This window comes from Lathyrus oleraceus, chromosome 1, assembly GCF_024323335.1.
Source record: "Lathyrus oleraceus cultivar Zhongwan6 chromosome 1, CAAS_Psat_ZW6_1.0, whole genome shotgun sequence".
Lineage (NCBI taxonomy): Eukaryota > Viridiplantae > Streptophyta > Magnoliopsida > Fabales > Fabaceae > Lathyrus > Lathyrus oleraceus.
The window spans coordinates 213071430-213090821 of record NC_066579.1 but is presented as its reverse complement, the minus strand read 5'-3'; the positions used below and the strand labels follow the sequence as shown (position 1 = coordinate 213090821).

The 19392-nt window shown below is 36.5% G+C and overlaps 1 protein-coding gene across 1 annotated transcript; it reads left to right on the top strand.

The window, feature by feature from the left end:
• Positions 1-18298: 18298 nt before the first annotated feature.
• LOC127115622 (uncharacterized) lies at positions 18299-19006 on the top strand (the record flags this gene model as incomplete). The annotated part of the gene is made up of 1 exon (XM_051047123.1): positions 18299-19006. A coding segment is annotated over exon 1 (708 nt), but the record flags the coding sequence as incomplete, so codon positions are not given.
• Positions 19007-19392: the final 386 nt, after the last annotated feature.

The window sequence follows — 19392 nt, the reverse complement described above, 5'->3', positions numbered from 1 at the left end:
AATTAAAGAAGTGAGAGGAGATGAAGAGACTACCCTAGACAAAAAATAAAAGTTAAGAGTTGAAAAGATCTGACCAATGTGATGCAATCCACAAGACAAGAATGTCAGATAGAAACTCATTTCCTTTGGACTTTTGAGCAAGCAACAAGCATAAGCAGCATCCAAGCAAATAATATGAAGACCAAGTCCTCAAATAAAGATGTCCATAATATCCAAGCAATCACTCCAATAGCAAGCAACCTTCAATGTCTTTAAATGTATCAGATGAAATATTTCCTTGGCAGAATCACAAAAACAATCATCAGACATCAATAATAATAACAATATAACAATCAAGCACAGAGACAAAGTAACAGATGAACCAAGGTAACTATAAAGGCTTGTATCATATGAAAGGCACAGTCAAAGATAGCTCAGTCTCAAAATAATGGAATTGGCCAAGTCCTTCAAAGCATGAGAATGTTTCCTACTTCTAAGTCCAATAGTTCAGACCAAGTCCAACAGTCCACCAAGACATTTTTAGGGTTTTTGTTGTTTATTAAGTATTTTAAGATCCTAAGACCACAAGCAAATCAAAGTCAAAAGCATACAATATATACAATTACAAGATATGGTTCAAGTGAGCAAAGTGAAAAAAGACGGAAACATAAACAAGTTGCATGAAATGTAAATGGCAATGAATGATAAAAGTACTTGAATTTAAATTGCATTAAGTAAATGACTTGAAAGCAAATAAATGTTAGAAGTTAGTCAAATGTTAGTTAAGAGTTCAATTTGTTTAAGGCATTCTTTGGAGAAGGGCTCCAACTTGGATAAATTAACAAGTATGTCACTAGCTCTCATGAATGGAAAAAGGTCAAGTATTCACACAATGCCATGAATAATGTGAGAGTTACAATCTCACTTACAAGAATGCTATGCCTTTCGGGACAAATTTAGCTCTATGTTAAGCAATCGTAATTAGACTTATGTAGAAGTCACACTCATCTGAGGTCGGGCAATAAAAATATTGGTGTTAATGCATGCTAAAGACATGGTATAAAGAACCAAGCTCCTCAAACATACCACACAGAAAAATAAAGTGGGAGAGATATATCTCAGTCAGGCTCATGTTGATTCATATGACACAAGGTCATTGATGAATCAACTAGCATTTGAATTGAAGAGAATTCATTGGTCATTGATGGATTGAGGAAGAATAGGGATATATATGAAGATGGAAGGGTAAATAGAAATCCAAATAGATCATAGGAGGAAATTCATCTAATAAATACTATCCATTCATCTTGAGGGATGAAATGTACATTGCATCAACCCCCTAATCCAATAGTATTGATCAAATAAAAGTTCAAATCAACCATGACCAAGGCCAAACAGAAAGTCAAACATCACAAGATCAATTAAATGGCTCAATAATATTTTTAAACAATTAATCAATTAAAAATGAATTAAAATGCAATTTTCAAAAGTAAAAACCTCAAATCCCTTCAAATCACCAAATAAATGGGAAAGGGATTTATCCTAGGTCAAATGACCTTAGACACAAATTTTTAGAATTTTTGGAAAGTCAGAAGTATTTTATAATATTTAAAAACAAGTCAAAAATCATTTAATTTACAAAAGATATCAAAATTAATCCAAAAAATGATTTTAATTCAAAATATGAAAAACGAAAATATTTAAAGATTTTTAGTGAGAGTCCCATATTTTTTGGATTAAAAATGAATTAAACAAAATAAATGGATTAAACATAAAATTAGAAATAAAATAAAAATAAGAAAAATCAAGGGCCATCAGATCTCCCTTATTAATTGAGGTGGCAGATCTGATGGCCACACATGTGCAGTCCATGGTGTACTCTGGTCAACATGCTGCAAAGTGAGTCATTCAAACCAAGGGTCAGGATTATAACATTGAAGTGTGATCAAAGGGATAGGAGAGTGTCAACACACCACCGGAGCTAGGGCTCCGATCATTTTCTCCAGTAGACCTCACCGGACTGGTCCACGATCAACCTTCACCAAAATAAAAAGTCCATACACTATTTTGAAGAGAAAAACGCAAGGAGTCCAAATTTGTCCTCAAAATTCTTCAATTCTCACTATATTGAAAGATATGTGGAATTGAAAATTGAGGAGTATGAACTGAGTTGCTCCGATTTGACCTCAAAGCAACTCAATCTTGTTGCCTACATTGGTAGGTCTTCAGACAACCAAAGATCAAGCAAAATGGTGGAAAATTGAGGGAGAATCGAAGGGGAGAAAAATCTGAAAATTCACCTTCGGTTTTCTTTAATTGAGCTTGATCTTGCTTCAAATTTGGCTTGGCTTGCTTCTATACACTTGCATGAAGTGAAATGGATGATTAAAGGGCTTGGATTCTTGGAGTTTCAATTCCAAAACAGAATGAGAATTGAAACTCGATTTCAAGTGAAATCTTCAAGATTATCCTTTCAATGGAGGTTAAGGAAGAAACAGGTAAAAGCTTGGGCAAGAGGATCTCTATTCTGAGCTCAAGGACCATGTATTTATAACATGAGGATTTCTTTTCACAGACTTCCATTAAAATGCCAAAAATAGCAATGCTCTCATGCATGCTTTCATGGGTATGTAGAAAGCCCAACCAATGATGTCAAAAGGTACAAAATCAATCCCAAATGATGCTGAAACAAAATTATGGGACCATGCAATGTTGAAATGAAAATTGATCACAAATCTATCCAAATGGGGCCATGTAATACACGCATGCGCAAGTCACTCAAAAATGCTCTAAATGCCATGATCTTGGACTCTTTGGAAAGGTAACATGAAGGGGAGAAAGTTTTTTGTTGAAACGTTTTCCATTTGGAGCTTGGATCATGATGAATTTTAAGGTGGAAATTGGAAGAATCAAACATAGTTGAAACATTTCTAAGTTAAAAGTCAAATCACCACTTTTTCCACCTTGAATAGCGTTTGCTATGAGCTTAAAATAAAAATGGTTCCTTCAGCAAAGTTGTAGATCTTTCAATCCTATTCAATTTGGTCATAAATTTGAAACCATTTGAATCTTTCATGATGGAGCTATGGATTTTAGAAGTTGAGGAAAATTGCTTGTTCAATGATGATGGCCCAAAATGACCTATAATGTTTCCTCTTGGTACATGCCCTTGCAAGTAGATTTTGACATTTCCTAAAGAAGAAAAGTTAGAGAAGATATCTTGAAATTAATCATGAAACTTGGATGGTATTCAAATAATAAAATTTGAGCAAGTTATGATTCTTGGAAGTTGACCTTCCATCTAGGGCACTAACAAAATGACCTATAATGTTTCACCATAAAGAATGACTTTCCAAGCAAAATTAGCTCTTGATGCCAACATGAAAGTTGTTTGGAATGTCATAAAGAGTAACATTTCTCTTGGAATCATTTTCATATGATAAATAATGTAGGAGATAGGGTCTAGGGAACCCAAGATTTGACCAGTTGACTTCCTCTGGTCAACCTCTTTGGACCAACTTGCAAACTTGAAGTTATTTTGATCTTTGGTGATCATGGATAAAAATACATGCTTGAGATGATGTATAATGAAGTATACCTTTATATATTTGACCAATTGATGAAGAAACTTATTGAGGAAGTCACACAAGATACTTAGATGAATTAGGGGTTCCAAGGTAAACAAGCTTCACACTCTTCATGAATTCTTGATCAAAATGACAATTAAAGAACCTGGGGATCCATATATGATACTTATAAACATTGTGAACCTTTTCTTGATTGATCTCTTGTATTGAGGGTCTCAAACCCTATATATGAGCTTGATGAGGCATAGGTTGATGCACACACTACCTAAAAAAGAAATAAAGTTATACTAGACATATTTTTGGTATTTTGGTTAGTAAATAAAAGAAAAATAAAGTATGATACAATCAAAAGTGCTTGGTGATACTCCCAATGCAAACCCAATGAATGAGGGGTAAGGAGGATACCAAGGTGCGATCCCAAAGCCAATGCAAATGATGAGATGTCATGAGGGATCTTAGAGGTCAAAATTGGGGTCTTACAACTGCCCCTATTTAAGGTCATTCTAGTCGAGGATGTGAAGGTTAAAATCTTCGTATCAACTTGGTAGAATGGACTTAAATAACAACATCAAGAAACAAATTTTGGTCCCTAACATACCTCATAATGCATATCATATGAATGCGAAAGTAATTTTTGTGGGGGATATATTGACACAAAGGAAAAGAATCCGGAGAGACCGAAAGTCCACAGGAGCACAATGCGTTCTGTAAGGAACATTCACTAGGGAGACAAAGACTTTAGGATAAAAGTTATGCGTAAACCAGACTACAACTTGAAAACTGCTGGAGACACGAGGGAATTTCCATGAAAATAAATCAATGGAAAGACTCAGACTCAGGGAAAAAGAATCTGCATGTACCAGGATAACACCAATACATCAAGAAACGCCCGCTGGAGAAATGTGTAAACATAACAGAGCTAAGTTATCTAAACACCAAAAGGAAATTCGATTTCATAAAAAAATCCTAATCCAAACTCAACTGGGAAGAAGAAACTTCAACACAGGAGTAAAAGAGATATATTATCTACCACCTATTATTGGGTAAGAAGACAATATACTCGAACAGAGGGACATCCGTTACTCATTAGGGTAAACATATCAAGTATGATTCACTAAGGAAAATGAGGAATATCAATTACCGGTTACTGGGCAAGAATAGCCTAGTGGGAAAAAAGAAACCAAATAGGATTTACAACTACCTTTTTACTGGGCAGAAGACCAAAGAGAGAGTATCAGTCACCGGTTAAGGTGAACATATCAAGGATAAACTCAAAGGGATGAATATCCGTCACCGGATAAGATGAACATATCAAGGATAAATTGTCGGGGCAAATAGGATTTACAACTACCTTTTTACACGGTAGAATACCGAAGAGAGAGTATCCATCACCGGTTAAAGTGAACATATCAAGGATAAACTCAAAGGGAAAATAAGATTTATATCTACCATTTACTAGGAAGAATACTACAAATAGGAATTACAACTACCGGTTACTAGGTAGAATACCAGAAAAAGTAAACATCTGTCATCGGTTAAGGTGAAAATATCAAGGATAAATTCTCTAGGGAAAGAAGAAATTACAACTACCTTTTTACTGGGTTGAATACTAAACAGGAAGAATATACGTCATTGGTTAAGATGAACATATCAAGGATAGACTTGCTGGGGAAACGAAAAAATGAATTTGGTGGAGAAAATCAAAGAAGTAAATTACGTTTTACCAGTTACTGGGTAAATTAACATAGGTAAATTACTCAATCATCAAGAAGGATATTACCAGTTACTGGGTAATAAACTCTTGGGGACCAAAAGATCTATCTAGATAAGAACTAGAAAGAAACGGTCAAATAAGACTAAACCCAATGAGGATATAACTCAAGGGGAGTTGTTCCTCGTGATAATGAACTAGGGAGGAATACAAAATAATAATCATCCACGAGGAAACAACTCAGTGGGGAAGAAGAAAGGATAAACTATTTCTGCTTAAGGGGCTGACGCTCTTCTATTGAAAGGAGGATAGACACACCAAATCTGCATGGGGAAATGATATCACCAAAGCAGGGGATCATAAGAAAGGTCAATGTGATAGTAATTCATAATGAAATATATGATGTTATGTTGATGCACGTATATGCATGGATATGTATATGATTATGCTGACAAATGAGCACAAAGGATACAAACAACGATCTGAATCATCACAACTAGATACTCGGCTAATCTGAAGAAGATGGGAACACCAGCTGGAGAACCTGCTAGGGACGAAAATAAATCATCGAGTATATAAATCCTAACTCAAAATAAATTCAAATCCCAGGGATGACACACAACCATAACTCAAGGGAGACTAAGGATACACCAATCCCAATCAAAGTTCAAATCTGGTTGGGGAAAGGCATGGAGAACATGCATGCAAACCAAAATGCTGAGGATAAAGGGAGAACTGATGAGGACCCATATATCAAGCTGAGGGATATATATACTTTTTAAAGCAACAAGTCACCACTGCAGGGAATTTTAAGGCAACACCATATCAAATGGGAGACAACCCTGCATGGGACATCATCCATACTTCTCAGAACCAAATACTTTTTGAAGGAAGAAATATTCTATCAACAGATGGAACTCTGCTAGGGTCTCAAGTCATGACAAGAGGTAAAAACTCTGAGTGGGGAGAACCAAACGATCTACTAGGGATTTCACCCACAAACATCTTTGTGGGGCTTCATTAGGGATTCAACAATCTGCCAGGATAAACTAAAGGCCATACGAGGATACAAAAATCAGTAACCAATTCCTCAAAAAGACAACAACAGTCATTGGACTCTTCTTGGAGATTGAGAAATAAACCAATTCCAAGGTACCAATGTATCAACTGGATCTGCAGACACACACAGGGGAGAAACTATCATGGCTATGCAACATAATAAAATAAAGGTGTCGGGGATCTGAAATCCAAATAAAGGTTCCATATAGATCCGAGGTTCATGCAAAGATACAAATTCAAATGAAGATCATAAATCCTTAGTTGGGAATAGATGATGAAATACAAAGAAAACAACACATCAACTCCGCTGGGGATGATAACTTGCTTAGGGAGAAACTCATCAATCATGCTGGAGATGAACGATGAACTATTATGGAGGTAAATTCACCAAACAACTTCTCGGGTTAAGACCAACAATGCTTCACACATCGAGACTCACCGTTCATAGGTTGCTGTTGACATTCCTTTTTGAAATTGATTGTTCTTAAAGTAAACGCTTTATTATTTAGGAAAAATGATTGTTCATTGAATTTTTTATTTCAAAATTATCATAAAACACATTCAATTTTAAAACAGAAATAAATAATAATAATAATAAACAATTGGATAAAAGCTTAATTTTATTTAATAGAATGGTAGTCCGCAAATGGCGGGACTCCATGAATCTTTACAAAGTTTTAAAATGGTGATTTACATGGGAAACATCTACGGTGAATATAATGATCACTACTCTTCCTACCAACTTTGAAATCCATTGTGTTATTGTCTTCGGTTGAGAATGATGAATCATAACCAAATGACTGTTCAAAACTGCCTCAACGATCAGGACCATCCGAATGCAGTTACTTGCCATAATCCCTAATTTTTTCCTAGTTTTCCCCAAGGTGGGATCCTCAATCTATCGGGATAATTTTTTCTGTTTTATGTCTCTAACTTTTGCCTGGATCACCCTTTCGGGGTTTCAATCCACCGAGACACTCATTTTTTCCTAAGCCGCCCTTTCGGGTTTTCAACTTATCTAGTTGTTCTTTTCTTTTTTAGGCGATGTATATCTTGACGACATCGGCGTTCACAGGATGTGTGAACTCTTCACCATCCATAGTTGTAAGAATCAAATCACCGTCTGAAAAGGCTCTCTTAACAACATATGTGCCTTCATAATTAGGAGTTCATTTTCCCCTAGCATCAGGTTTGAAAGATAAAATCTTCTCGAGCACGAGGTCACCTTCTCAAAACACCCGAGGCTTGACCTTCTTATCAAAATCTTTCTTCATTCTCTATTGATATAATTGACCATGACACATGGCAGTCAATCTCTTCTCTTCAATCAAATTGAGTTGATTAGACCTGGTCTGACACCATTCATCTTTTGTCAACTTGTCTTCGATCAACACACGCAATGATGGGATCTCAACCTCTACAGGGAGCACTGCTTCCATGCCATAAACAAGAGAGAAAGGGGTTTCCCTTGTTAAAGTGAGGATGGATGTACGGTACCCATGCAAAGCAAATGAGAGCATATCATGCCAATACTTATATGTCACAACCATCTTCGAATGATCTTCTTGATGTTCTTGTTTATAGCTTCAACACCCTCATTCATCTTGGGTTTGTAGGGAGAAGAATTATGATGTGCAATCTTGAAGTCTTTATAAAGAGTTTCCATCATATTGTTATTCAAGTTCGATAAATTATCAGTAATGACATACTTGGCACACCATAACGGCATATGATCTGATTCTTGATAAACCTTACAACGACTTGTTTGGTCACATTCTCATACGATGCCACTACAACCCATTTTGTGAAGTAAGCAATAGCCACCATAATGAAACGATGTCCGTTCGATGCTTTAGGCTCAACCATGCCAATCATATCAATTTCCCACATGGAGAAGGGCCATGAAGAGGAAATGATATTCAAAAGTGTCAGAGGAACATGAATCTTTTCCGCATCAATTTGACACTTGTGGCATTTCTTCACAAACTTGCAACAGTCAGATTCCATTGTCAACCAATAGTAATATGCTCTCAAGATCTTCTTTGCCATAGCATGTACATTAGAACGAGTACCAAAGGAACCTTCATGGACTTCAGTCATCAATTGGTCTGCTTCGTGTCTATCCACGCATCTGAGCAAAACCATATCGAAATTTCTCTTATAAAGCACATCACCATTCAGGTAGAATTTGCCAGCTAATCTTCTCAAAGTCCTTGTTATCTTTCAAAGATTCCCCAGACGGGTAAATCTGACTTTAGAGGAAACATTTGATATCATAATACCATGGCTTTTTATCTTTGACTTCTTCAACAACAAACACATGAGCTGGCCTATCAAGACGCATCATAGTCAGATTGGGAACTTCATTCCAAAATTTCACCATAATCATGGAAGCCAACATTGCAAGAGCATCTGCCATCCGGTTTTCATCTCGAGGGATATGATAAAACTCAACCTTTGTAAAGAAAGTTGATATCCTTCTCTCATAATCTCTATATAGTATCAAACTGGGTTGATTCGTCTCTCATTCACCTTTGATCTAATTCACAACCATAGTCAAATCTCCGTACACGTCAAGATATTTTATCCTAAGATCAATGGCTTCTTCAAGCCCCATAATGCAAGCTTCATATTCATCCATATTGTTTGTACATTTGAAGGTCAATCTAGCTTTGAACAGAAAATGAGCACCTTGAGGAGTAATAATCATTGCCCCAATGCCATTACCATACGAATTAATAGCTCCATCAAATACCATGCCCCAATCGAAACTAGGTTCTGGCCCCTCTTCAAGCAATGATTTGTCATAATCTTTCATCTTCAAGTACAAAATCTCTTCGTCAGGAAAGTCATACTGCACTGACTGATAATTTTCAATAGGTTAGTGAGCTAAACGGTCAGCTAAGACACTACCTTTAATAGCTTTTTGAGATCGGTATTCAATATCATACTCTGATAACAACATCTACCAACGGGAAATCCTCCCAGTTGAAGCAGGCTTCTCAAAAATGTATTTTATTGGATCCATTTTGGATATCAACTAAGTAGTATGATTCAACATATACAGGTGCATACGCTTAGCAACCCACGTCAATGCACAACATGTCTTCTCAAGCATATAATACCGAGACTCACAGTCGGTGAACTTCTTACTCAGGTAGTAAATTCCATATTGTTTCTTACCGGATTCAACTTGCTTCCAAGAACACAACCCATACTCTCTTCAAGCACAGTCAAATACATGATCAAGGGTCTTCCTTCAACAGAAGGAGACAGAATTAGAGGCTCAAGCAGATACTCTTTGATATTGTCAAAAGCTTTATGGCAATCCTCGATCCAATCGCAAGATTGATCTTTCCGAAGAAGCTTGAATATAGGTGCACATGTGGCAGTCATATGCGATATAAATCTTGAAATATAGTTCAAGCGGCTGAGAAAACCTCTAACTTGCTTCTCAGTTTTGGGCGCAAGCATCTCTTGTATTGCTTTGACCTTGGCAAGATCAACTTCAATACCCTTCTCGCTGACAATAAAGCCAAACAACTTACAAGAGCGGACACCAAAAGTACACTTATTGGGATTCAAGCGGAGTTTATACTTCCTTAAACACTGGAATAACTTCAACAAGTTCTCAACATGCTCTTCTTCATCACTTGATTTAGCAATCATATCGTAAACATAGACTTGAATCTCTTTATGCATCATATCATGGAAAAGAGTGGTCATAGCTCTCTAGTACGTTGCACCAACATCCTTTAAACTGGAAGGAATCACTCGATAATAGAATGTTCCCCAAGGTGTAATAAATGTGGTCTTCTCCATATCTCCGGGCGCCATCATGATCTGATTATAACTTGAAAATCCATCCATAAATGAAAAAACTTTGAATTTAGCTGTATTGTCTGGATTTATTTAAATATCTATAATCAACACACATACGGACCTTTCCATCCTTCTTTGGAACATGCACAGTATTGGCCAGCCATTGCGAATACTCGGAGGTAACAAGGAAACCGACATCAATATGTTTCTTCACTTCCTCCTTAATCTTCACTGCCATATCAGGATGAGTATTTCTCAATTTCTGCTTGACCGGCGGGCATTCTAGATTTGACGAAAATCTATGCTCCACAATATCAGAATCCAAACCTGGCATATCTTGATAGAACCAAGCGAACGCATCAGAATATTCTTGAAGAAGATCAACAATCCCTTTTTTACCTCTGGGCATAACTGCGACCCAATCTTGACTTCCTTCACCTCATCATCGGAACCCAAGTTGACTAATTCAATTTGCTCTTCAAACGGCTGAATGGTTCTTTCCTCGTGCTAAAGCAAATGGATAACTCATCAGACACATATTCATCATCATTCTCTTCCTCAGCTTCAAGCATAGGAAAATCAAAGTTTGGAGAGGGAGTATGATCATTACATCCAATGGGTTTGAGAACCAACATGCATAATGATTTGATATTTTGATTTTAGAGAAGTAGAGTGCAAACAAATATTATGCAGATATGGGAAAATTATTATTTATTTATGTTTTTTGTGATTACCATTTTCAGAAAAGCAAAAAGTAAAAATAAACATCATAAATGTGGATGAATAAAATTGTATTTTATTGATGATAATATTGAAATGCCCCAACAATGTTTCACTTCTCCCTTAGGCATAGGTGAAAGATTTTTCTTAAACAATAAAACAAATTACTCTGAATGGTGCATAACAACAGGAACGTCTACAACAATCTAATTGTTGCAAGTGTGGCCGTGTGTCACAAAGTTGGCACATGCTTCATCTTCATCACTATCTTCAATGATTGCAACTGAGTGTTGATCATCCTCGTGAACAAACTCTCCGCTGTATAAAACTTCTTGCATAGTCTTTACATTATCGTTGAATGGCCCTTGATGAGATCCTAGACCAGCCTGTAGCGGTAAATTCATTATCATTAAGCTATGGATAAGCTAGACATCAAATAACAAGAGTCGCCATCGCGCTTTTATTGTTTCCAAGGGAAAAGGGAAAAGTACGAACAAAACCCAAAAGTAAGAAGTTTTCAAATCAAAACTAATAAAATACCAGATATTACAAGTAATGGGGTTGGTTACACAGAGGGAAGGTGTTAGCACCCAAAGTGTCCTAGGTACTCCCAGGGAACCCTTTTTTGTGTGCATATGTATTTTTGTACAAATGATGTTTGCAAGCAAATAGAATGGGGGGATGAGAAAAGGATTCATTAATTATATTTTTGTGTTTGACAAGACCTTCAGACTTGTGCTTACGTACTAACATAAAAATGAGGGACCAAAACCTCGTAGTTCGTGGTTAAAATTTCAAAGTGGATGTATTGCTTTTTTAACAAAAAATTAAGTTTGAAAGGCACAAAGGCCTAAAAATGGTTTGAATGGGTTAATTATTTTTGGCTTTCTGAAAATTTTAAGTCAAGTATAGTTAAGTATATTTTCGAATTTGATAGAGAAAAGAAGATGGAAAATGCAATGGCATAAGGCCAAAGTTTTTAATTTGTAATATGGTCTAAGATTAGAAAACAAGCACAAATAGAGAAGATTTTAAAAAAAAGAGGGAGAGATTTTGAAATTAAAGAAATGGGGAGGAGATGAAGGGACTAATCCTAAGCACAAATTTAAAAGTTGAGAGTTGAAAAGATCTGACCAATGGGCTGCAATCCAATAGACATCAGTGTCATATAGAAACCCAATTTCCCTTGGACGTTAGAATCAAGAAACAAACAATGCACAATATATCAACTTGAAGAGCAAGACATCAAATAAAGATAACCACATCCAAGCTTAGAAACTCCATGATCTTTTTCAAATTTGCCCATGTAGTAGATGAATTCCACAATGCCACAAGTCACAGGTTCAAAATAACAGCTTTACAATGATCATGTTGCAGATGAACTCAAATGGATCTTCAATGATGTAGCAGATGATGTTTCAAATTACAAGCACTTGGTTACATGAAAGTTGGCATTGACCAACTCCTTTGCATAGGGAGTGTTGCCTAAATTCTAAGTCCAATAGTCTCCGACCAAACCAACAGTCCACACAATCAAACACAATATACACAAACAAAATATATCACAAAATATGGTCCAAGTGGACAAAGTTAAAAATGACATTTAACATAAACAATTAGAATGGTATGAATAGTGGCAAATGAATAAGGCTTAAAAAATAAAGTGCATTAAAGTAAATGACTTGAAATTAAAAGTTAGTTGTTAATGAGTTAGAAATTAGTATTACTTTTGCTTTTATTTTTAAGTCATTCTTTGGAGAACATTCAACCCACTTATCACAAGCATGAATCCTTGAACCAAGACATCTTCCAAAGGAAGGAAAAAAGGCCAAGTTTCCACATAAGACCATGAAAGAGGGGAGACTTACAATCTCACTAACTAGAATGCTATGCCTTTTTTGTCAAAATTTAGCGCTATGTTAAGCAATCGTAATTGGACTTATGTAGAAGTCACAACTATTTGAGGTCTAGCAATAGAATTTTGGTGTTAATGCATGTTAGAGACATAATATAATGGACTATGCTCATGAGACATACCATACACAAAAAGAATATGCAAAAGTGGTGGCCTAATCTCATCCATACTTATGTTGATTTTGCAATCAACTAGCATTAGGATGTAGAGATATCAAAGGACCATGACATGAATGCATAAAGAAGGGGAGTGAGATGAAGAGGGAGGGAAGATAGATCAAAGTCAAATTGGATAAAGGAGGACATTTAACAAATTAAGATCATTCATTCATTTTGGGAGATGGAATGTACATTCCATCAATCCCCTAAATCCAATGATCTTAACCTAGCAAAGTCAAATCAACCTTGATCAAGGCCCAACAAAACAAGTCAAACTTACAAAGTCAATCAAAATGGCTCAACACAATTATTTGGCATTTATTCAATTTAAAAAATACTAAATATAATGCATTAAATTAAATATGGTTGGTTTCCTAAAACCTCATCAAAACACCAAAGAAATGGCCATGATATTTATCATAGGTCAAACAAGGTCAAAGGACCTTGGAGAAAAAAATTCAGAATTTTTGGAAACTTAAAAGTATTTTTAAACAAATAAAAATAATCACAAAATCAATTAAATTATGAATATGAAAGAGGATTTTATTTAATTTTTTTTGGTGAAACTCTCATATTTTTTGGATCAGTATTAATATTAATATGAATTAATGAAAATCAAAGGAATAAAATAAAAATCAGAAAATACAAAAAAACGTGGACCACTTGATCTCCCCCATTAACTGAGGTGGCAGATCCAGTAGACACAAACGCAGATCCATGATGGAACTTAGTCAGCGCACCACACAACTGGTCATCCAAACCAACGCTTGTGATTAAAACCTTTTAAATTGGATCAATGGTTCAGGACCACGCCACATCATTGCCGGAGCAAAGCGCAGGTCATCTTCTCAGGCGATCTTGGCCGGAATGGTCCAATCATTACCATGACATAAATGAAAAAGGAGGACATGATCTGAAATAAAAATTGGTGTAGGGCACGAATCTGACCTCAATTTTAACTAACTCCAAATATATAGAAAGATATGAGGAGTTGAATTTTGAGGTGTGTCTACTGAGTTGCTTCGATTTGACCTCAAAGAAACTCAATTTTCTTGCCTATATTGGTAGGACTTCAGACAACCAAAGATCCAAGAGAATCAATGAGAATTGAGTGAGAATCGAAAAGAAGAAAAAATCTGGAAAATACCTTCAATGTTGTGCAGAACTTGATCTCTCTTGCTTCAATTCTTGTTTGATCTTGTTCCAATAGCTTGTAGAAGTGGATTAGGAATCGTAAGAAGCTTTGGATCCTGGAGTTTTTGAATCCCCAAACAGTGAGATTCAAACTCAATTTTCAAGTGAAAATTATCAGGTTTTCCTTTGAATTGTGAAGGTTTGAAGAGTGGAGGTAAAGCTGGCGCGCAAGGATCCCCTCAAATGAGCTCAAAGGGTCTATATTTCTAGAAAATTCAAGTGTTATTTGCGCACTTGCAATTTCTTCCATATTTGGCAATGTCATGTTCAAGCTTGCATGGGCGTGTACAGACCTATGAAGCAATGCACTAAGGTCTAAAACCAACTGTAATGTGGTCAGAGTCAAGCTTGATTGGAAAGGCAATGTGAAATGATCATTTGAAGTTTTGATTTTACCAATTGATGCAGGCCTTTTAACACCATACGCAGACCTTGCAAACGTGATCCAAAATGAATGAATTAGGACTCTTTGGAAAGCTTAGATCAAGAGGAACAACTATTATGTTGAACACTTTTCCATTTGGAACTTGGATCATGGTGAGTTTTGAGGTGGTTGTTTGGAAATTTTAACATGTTGAAAAAAATTCTACGTGTCAAGTCATATACTTCAATGATCCACCTTACTAGACTTTATAGGAGCTCCAAATGAGAAACATGCCTTTATAAAAGTTGTATATCTTTCAAATTCCTTCAAAATGGACACGAATTTGACATCATTTGGATTTATAATGAGAGAGTTATGCATTTTTGAAGTTGAGGAAAATCACTTGTTCAATGGTATTGGTCCAAAATGACTTATAATGTATCCTCATATCACGTACTCATAAAAGTTTATTTAGCTCTCACACCAAACATCAAAGTTGAAGTAGACATCTTGAATTTGATTTTGAAACTTGGAAATATTTCATCTCATAAAAATTGAGCAAGTTATGGCCCTGGGAAGTTGATTTTCAAATTAGGGTTTAAACAAAATGACCTATAACGTTTCAACATAGAAAATTACTTTCCAAGCAAAATGATCTCTAGGAATCAACATTGAATTTGTTTGTAATGTCATTTAGAGTAAATTTTCTCTTGGAATCATTTTCATATGGTGAAAATTGTAGGAGATAGGGTCTAGGGAGACCCAGTTTTGATTAGATGAATTCATCTAGCCAACCACCATCAACCAACTTGCTAACTTGAAATTCTCTTGACTTTTTTAGGCTCATGGTAGATCATATATGCATAATATGATGAATTTTGAAGTGCCCCTTGAGAAATTTGATTAATTGATGAGGAAGCTTGTTGAAGAAGTTACTCAAGATACCTAGACAAACTAGAGTTTCCAAGGCAAACCAACTCCGAACTCTTGAAGAAATCTTGATGAAAATAACATGCAAAGATCATTGGGACTCATATATGATGCTTAGAGACATTGTGGATCATTCCTTGGTTATGCTCTTAGCTATTAGGGTCTTAAACCCTAGATATAAACTTAATAGATTAATGATGATCATGCCCTACCTACAAAAGAGTTAGGCAAATACAAAGACATATTTTCGGTATTTTGGTTAGTGAAAGGGTACAAGTATGATACAGTCACATGGTGCTTGGTGATCTTTCCCTAAACAAACCCAATGAAAAAGGGGTAAGGAGGATGCCAAGGTATGATCCCAATGCTAATGCATATGATGAGATTGCATGAGGAATCTTAGGGTCAAAATTGGGGTCTTACAGCTGCCCCTATTTAAGAATATTCTAATTGAGAAGGTGAAGGTTAAAATTTTCATATCGACTCAATAGAATGGGCTTAAATAACAACATATAGAAACAAATTTTGGTCCCTAAGAGACCTCATGATGCATACGATATAAATGTAAAAGAAAATTCTCTGTGGGAAAATGTTGCCACAAAGGAAAAGAAATCAGAGCGACCAAAAGTCCGCAGGAGCACAATGAATTCCTAAGGAAAGCTCACTAGGGAGACAGAGACTCTGAGGAGAATAAAAAAAGAGTTATGCATAGGCCAGGCTATGACTTAAAATTGCTGGGTGACTAGAGCAATTCCATAAAATGGAAAGACTCAGCCGGGGAAATAAAAACATCTGCAGGAGAAAATAAGGGTACTTTTGTCGGGTATTAGGCAAGAAGTAACAAACTGCAAACTAAGAAGAATATTACCAGTTACTGGATAATAAACTCTTAGGGGACCCAAAACATCTATCTAGGTAATATCTAGAAAGAAACGGTCAATTAAGACTCCACCCAATGAGGATACAACTCAAGGGGAGTTGTAACACCCCAAATAAAGTAAAAGAATTATTTAATTAAGTTAATAATATATTTAATAATTTAATTAAATAAATTGAATTATTGGATTATTATTATTATTATTTTGGAATAATAATTATTATTGGAAAATATATAAGTGGAATAAGAGAAAAGGTTTTCATTTTGGAACAGAAGGGTTTTACGTGAAAACTGAGAAGCTGCAGAGAAGAGGAAAAGGGCAAAGAGCTGTAGAGCAAAGGTTGGAGAACGGAAAAGCTTGAAGCTCGAAGAGTTGCCGGATTGTTAAGGTAAGGGGGGTTTATCGTCGTTTAATGGGTATTATCGATTAACATGTAATGGGTAGTGATAAGCCGTCGATTGACCCTAATTGGGATTTAGAATGCTGAGAAATTATGTTGAATAAGTTGTATTAAAGCTGAAATTGAATTTGTGTTTGAGTGTATTGTGAATTTCTGAGCGTATAGCTTTTTACGGAAGTTGAATCGGAGGTCCGGAAGTCCTCCAACGGCGGAAAATGCGGAAACTCTGCATTCTGCCTTGTGTTAGCGCAGGAACTGCTGTTTCGCCTGCGTTAACCGGTTAACCCAGGGTGTTAACCGGTTAACACTGTTATAAATTGTGAAAAATGTTGAGTTTTGCCTGCGTTAACCGGTTAACCTATAGCGTTAACCGGTTAACACTGTTGCGTTTTGCCTGGAAGTGTAATTTTCCTGCGTTAACCGGTTAACCTATAGCGTTAACCGGTTAACACTGTTGCAGTATGTAAAAATGGTTGATTTTTATGATGTAAGTGTAATTGGTGATTGGCCTATTGTATCCAATTGTGATAAATAAATTCGTGGAGTCTATGTTGCGAAATGTTGATAAGTTGTTTTTGTGGAAAATATTAAGTTGTAGGCTGATGAGCCAAAGTTGACTATAAGTTGTTTTGTTGAAAATGCTGAGTTGTAGGCTGATGAGCCAAAGTTGATTTTAAGTTGTTGTTGCTGAAAAAAAAAAGTGTTATGTTGTCGTTGTTATTATGTTGTTGAACTTTCAAGTCGTACATGCCATATACATTCATATGCATTAAGTCGGGGCTTTTGCTCACACCACGTTGGCCTGGATTGGCAAAATTATGGGGCTTTTGCTCACACCACGTTGGCCTGGATTGGCAAAAATTTTAAGTTGAAAGTTGAAGGCTTATGCCTTGATGCCCACTAAACTGGCAATGATTTTAAGTTGGGAGTTTTACTCCAAATGGTACCACATGCATGAAGAGTCGAGTCTCATTTGAGTTGCATTTACGTTGTGTTTGAATATGATGTTGAGTTGGATATGCTGCTACCGAATGCATGATATGATGTGGGTGATTAACGTGTAAAGTTACTTAACATAACATGATGATTTATAATATTTGTTATATCGATTGAGGAACTCACCCTTACAGTTATATTTTTCAGGTAACGAGCAGTGAGTTGAGTAGAAGCTAGTGCTTGAAGTCTAGAGTGGTTTTAGTGGGTCATGCTCTGATAGATGTAACATCGGGACGGGATGTTTTATTTGTTGAATAAATGTTAATTTTAAGATATTACAGATGTTGAATGTTTCTATCCGCTGCGAATTTTTAAAGAAGTGTTTATGTTGGATTAAATAATGAGCATGACTGATTTTTACGGTGAATTATGTGAAGTATTATGTGACCCCCTTGGTGCATGATTACTCTGATATTGATTTATATGCTGTTGTTTTAATTAAATATTTGGGGTATTTAGAAGGGTGTTACATTAGTGGTATCAGAGCAGGTCGGTCTGTCCGGCCAGTTGTCGTGTCGTTACTGTCTAACAATTGTGTAATTGTTATTAATCTAACGTTAAGTTGTGTTGTATTGATAAGTTGAAATGGCTGGAAGGAATGACGCTGCAATGGCTGCCGCAATGCAAGCAATGGCACAAGCGGTGCAGAACTTGCCAAATGCTGGTGGTGATGCTGGGTCACGTAGCTTGGCGACTTTTCAGAGAGAGAATCCGCCGGTGTTTAAAGGGAAGCATGATCCAGATGCAGCCTTGGGATGGTTGAAAGAGATTGAGAGAATCTTCCGTGTTATGGATTGCACTCCAGCTCAGAAGGTTCGGTATGGTACTCACATGCTAGCAGTCGAAGCTGATGACTGGTGGCTAGAGACTCACGAGAGGTTGACCGTGGCAGGTGAAGTCATTACTTGGGATGTATTCCGTAGGGAATTTCTGAGGAAGTATTATCCGGAAGATGTCCGTGGTAAGAAGGAAATTGAATTCCTTGAGCTGAAGCAAGGAAACATGTCTGTCACTGATTATGCTGCGAAATTTGTGGAGTTGTCCAAATTTTATCCTCATTACACTGGTGGTGGTGCTGAATTTTCGAAGTGCATCAAGTTTGAGAACGGATTGCGCTCTGAAATTAAGAAGGCTGTTGGGTATCAGAAGATACGCATTTTTCCTGATTTGGTTGATAGCTGCAGGATATTTGAAGAAGACAATAATGCTCATTACAAGATTGTCAGTGACCGCAGAGGCAAGCAACATCAAAACCGTGGCAAGCCGTATGAGGTTCCAGCTGGAAAAGGGAGACAAAGAGCTGCTCCGGCTCAGAGAGCTAGTGGGGGAGGTGCTCCTACTGGTATAGTTTGCTTCAAGTGTGGTCAGGCTGGTCATAAGAGTAATGTATGCACTGCTGAAGTAAAGAGGTGTTTTCGCTGTGGTAAGATTGGCCATGCAATAGCTGATTGCAAGCACAAGGAAGTGATTTGTTTTAATTGCGGAGAAGAAGGGCATATTGGAAGTCAGTGTCAGAAGCCGAAGAAAGGGAATCAGTCAGGAGGCAAGGTCTTTGCTTTATCGGGTTCTGAGACTTCTGCAGATGATCGTTTGATCCGAGGTACGTGTTATATTAATGGCTTTCCTCTTGTAGCTATTATTGACACAGGTGCGACTCATTCCTTTATATCTTTGGATTG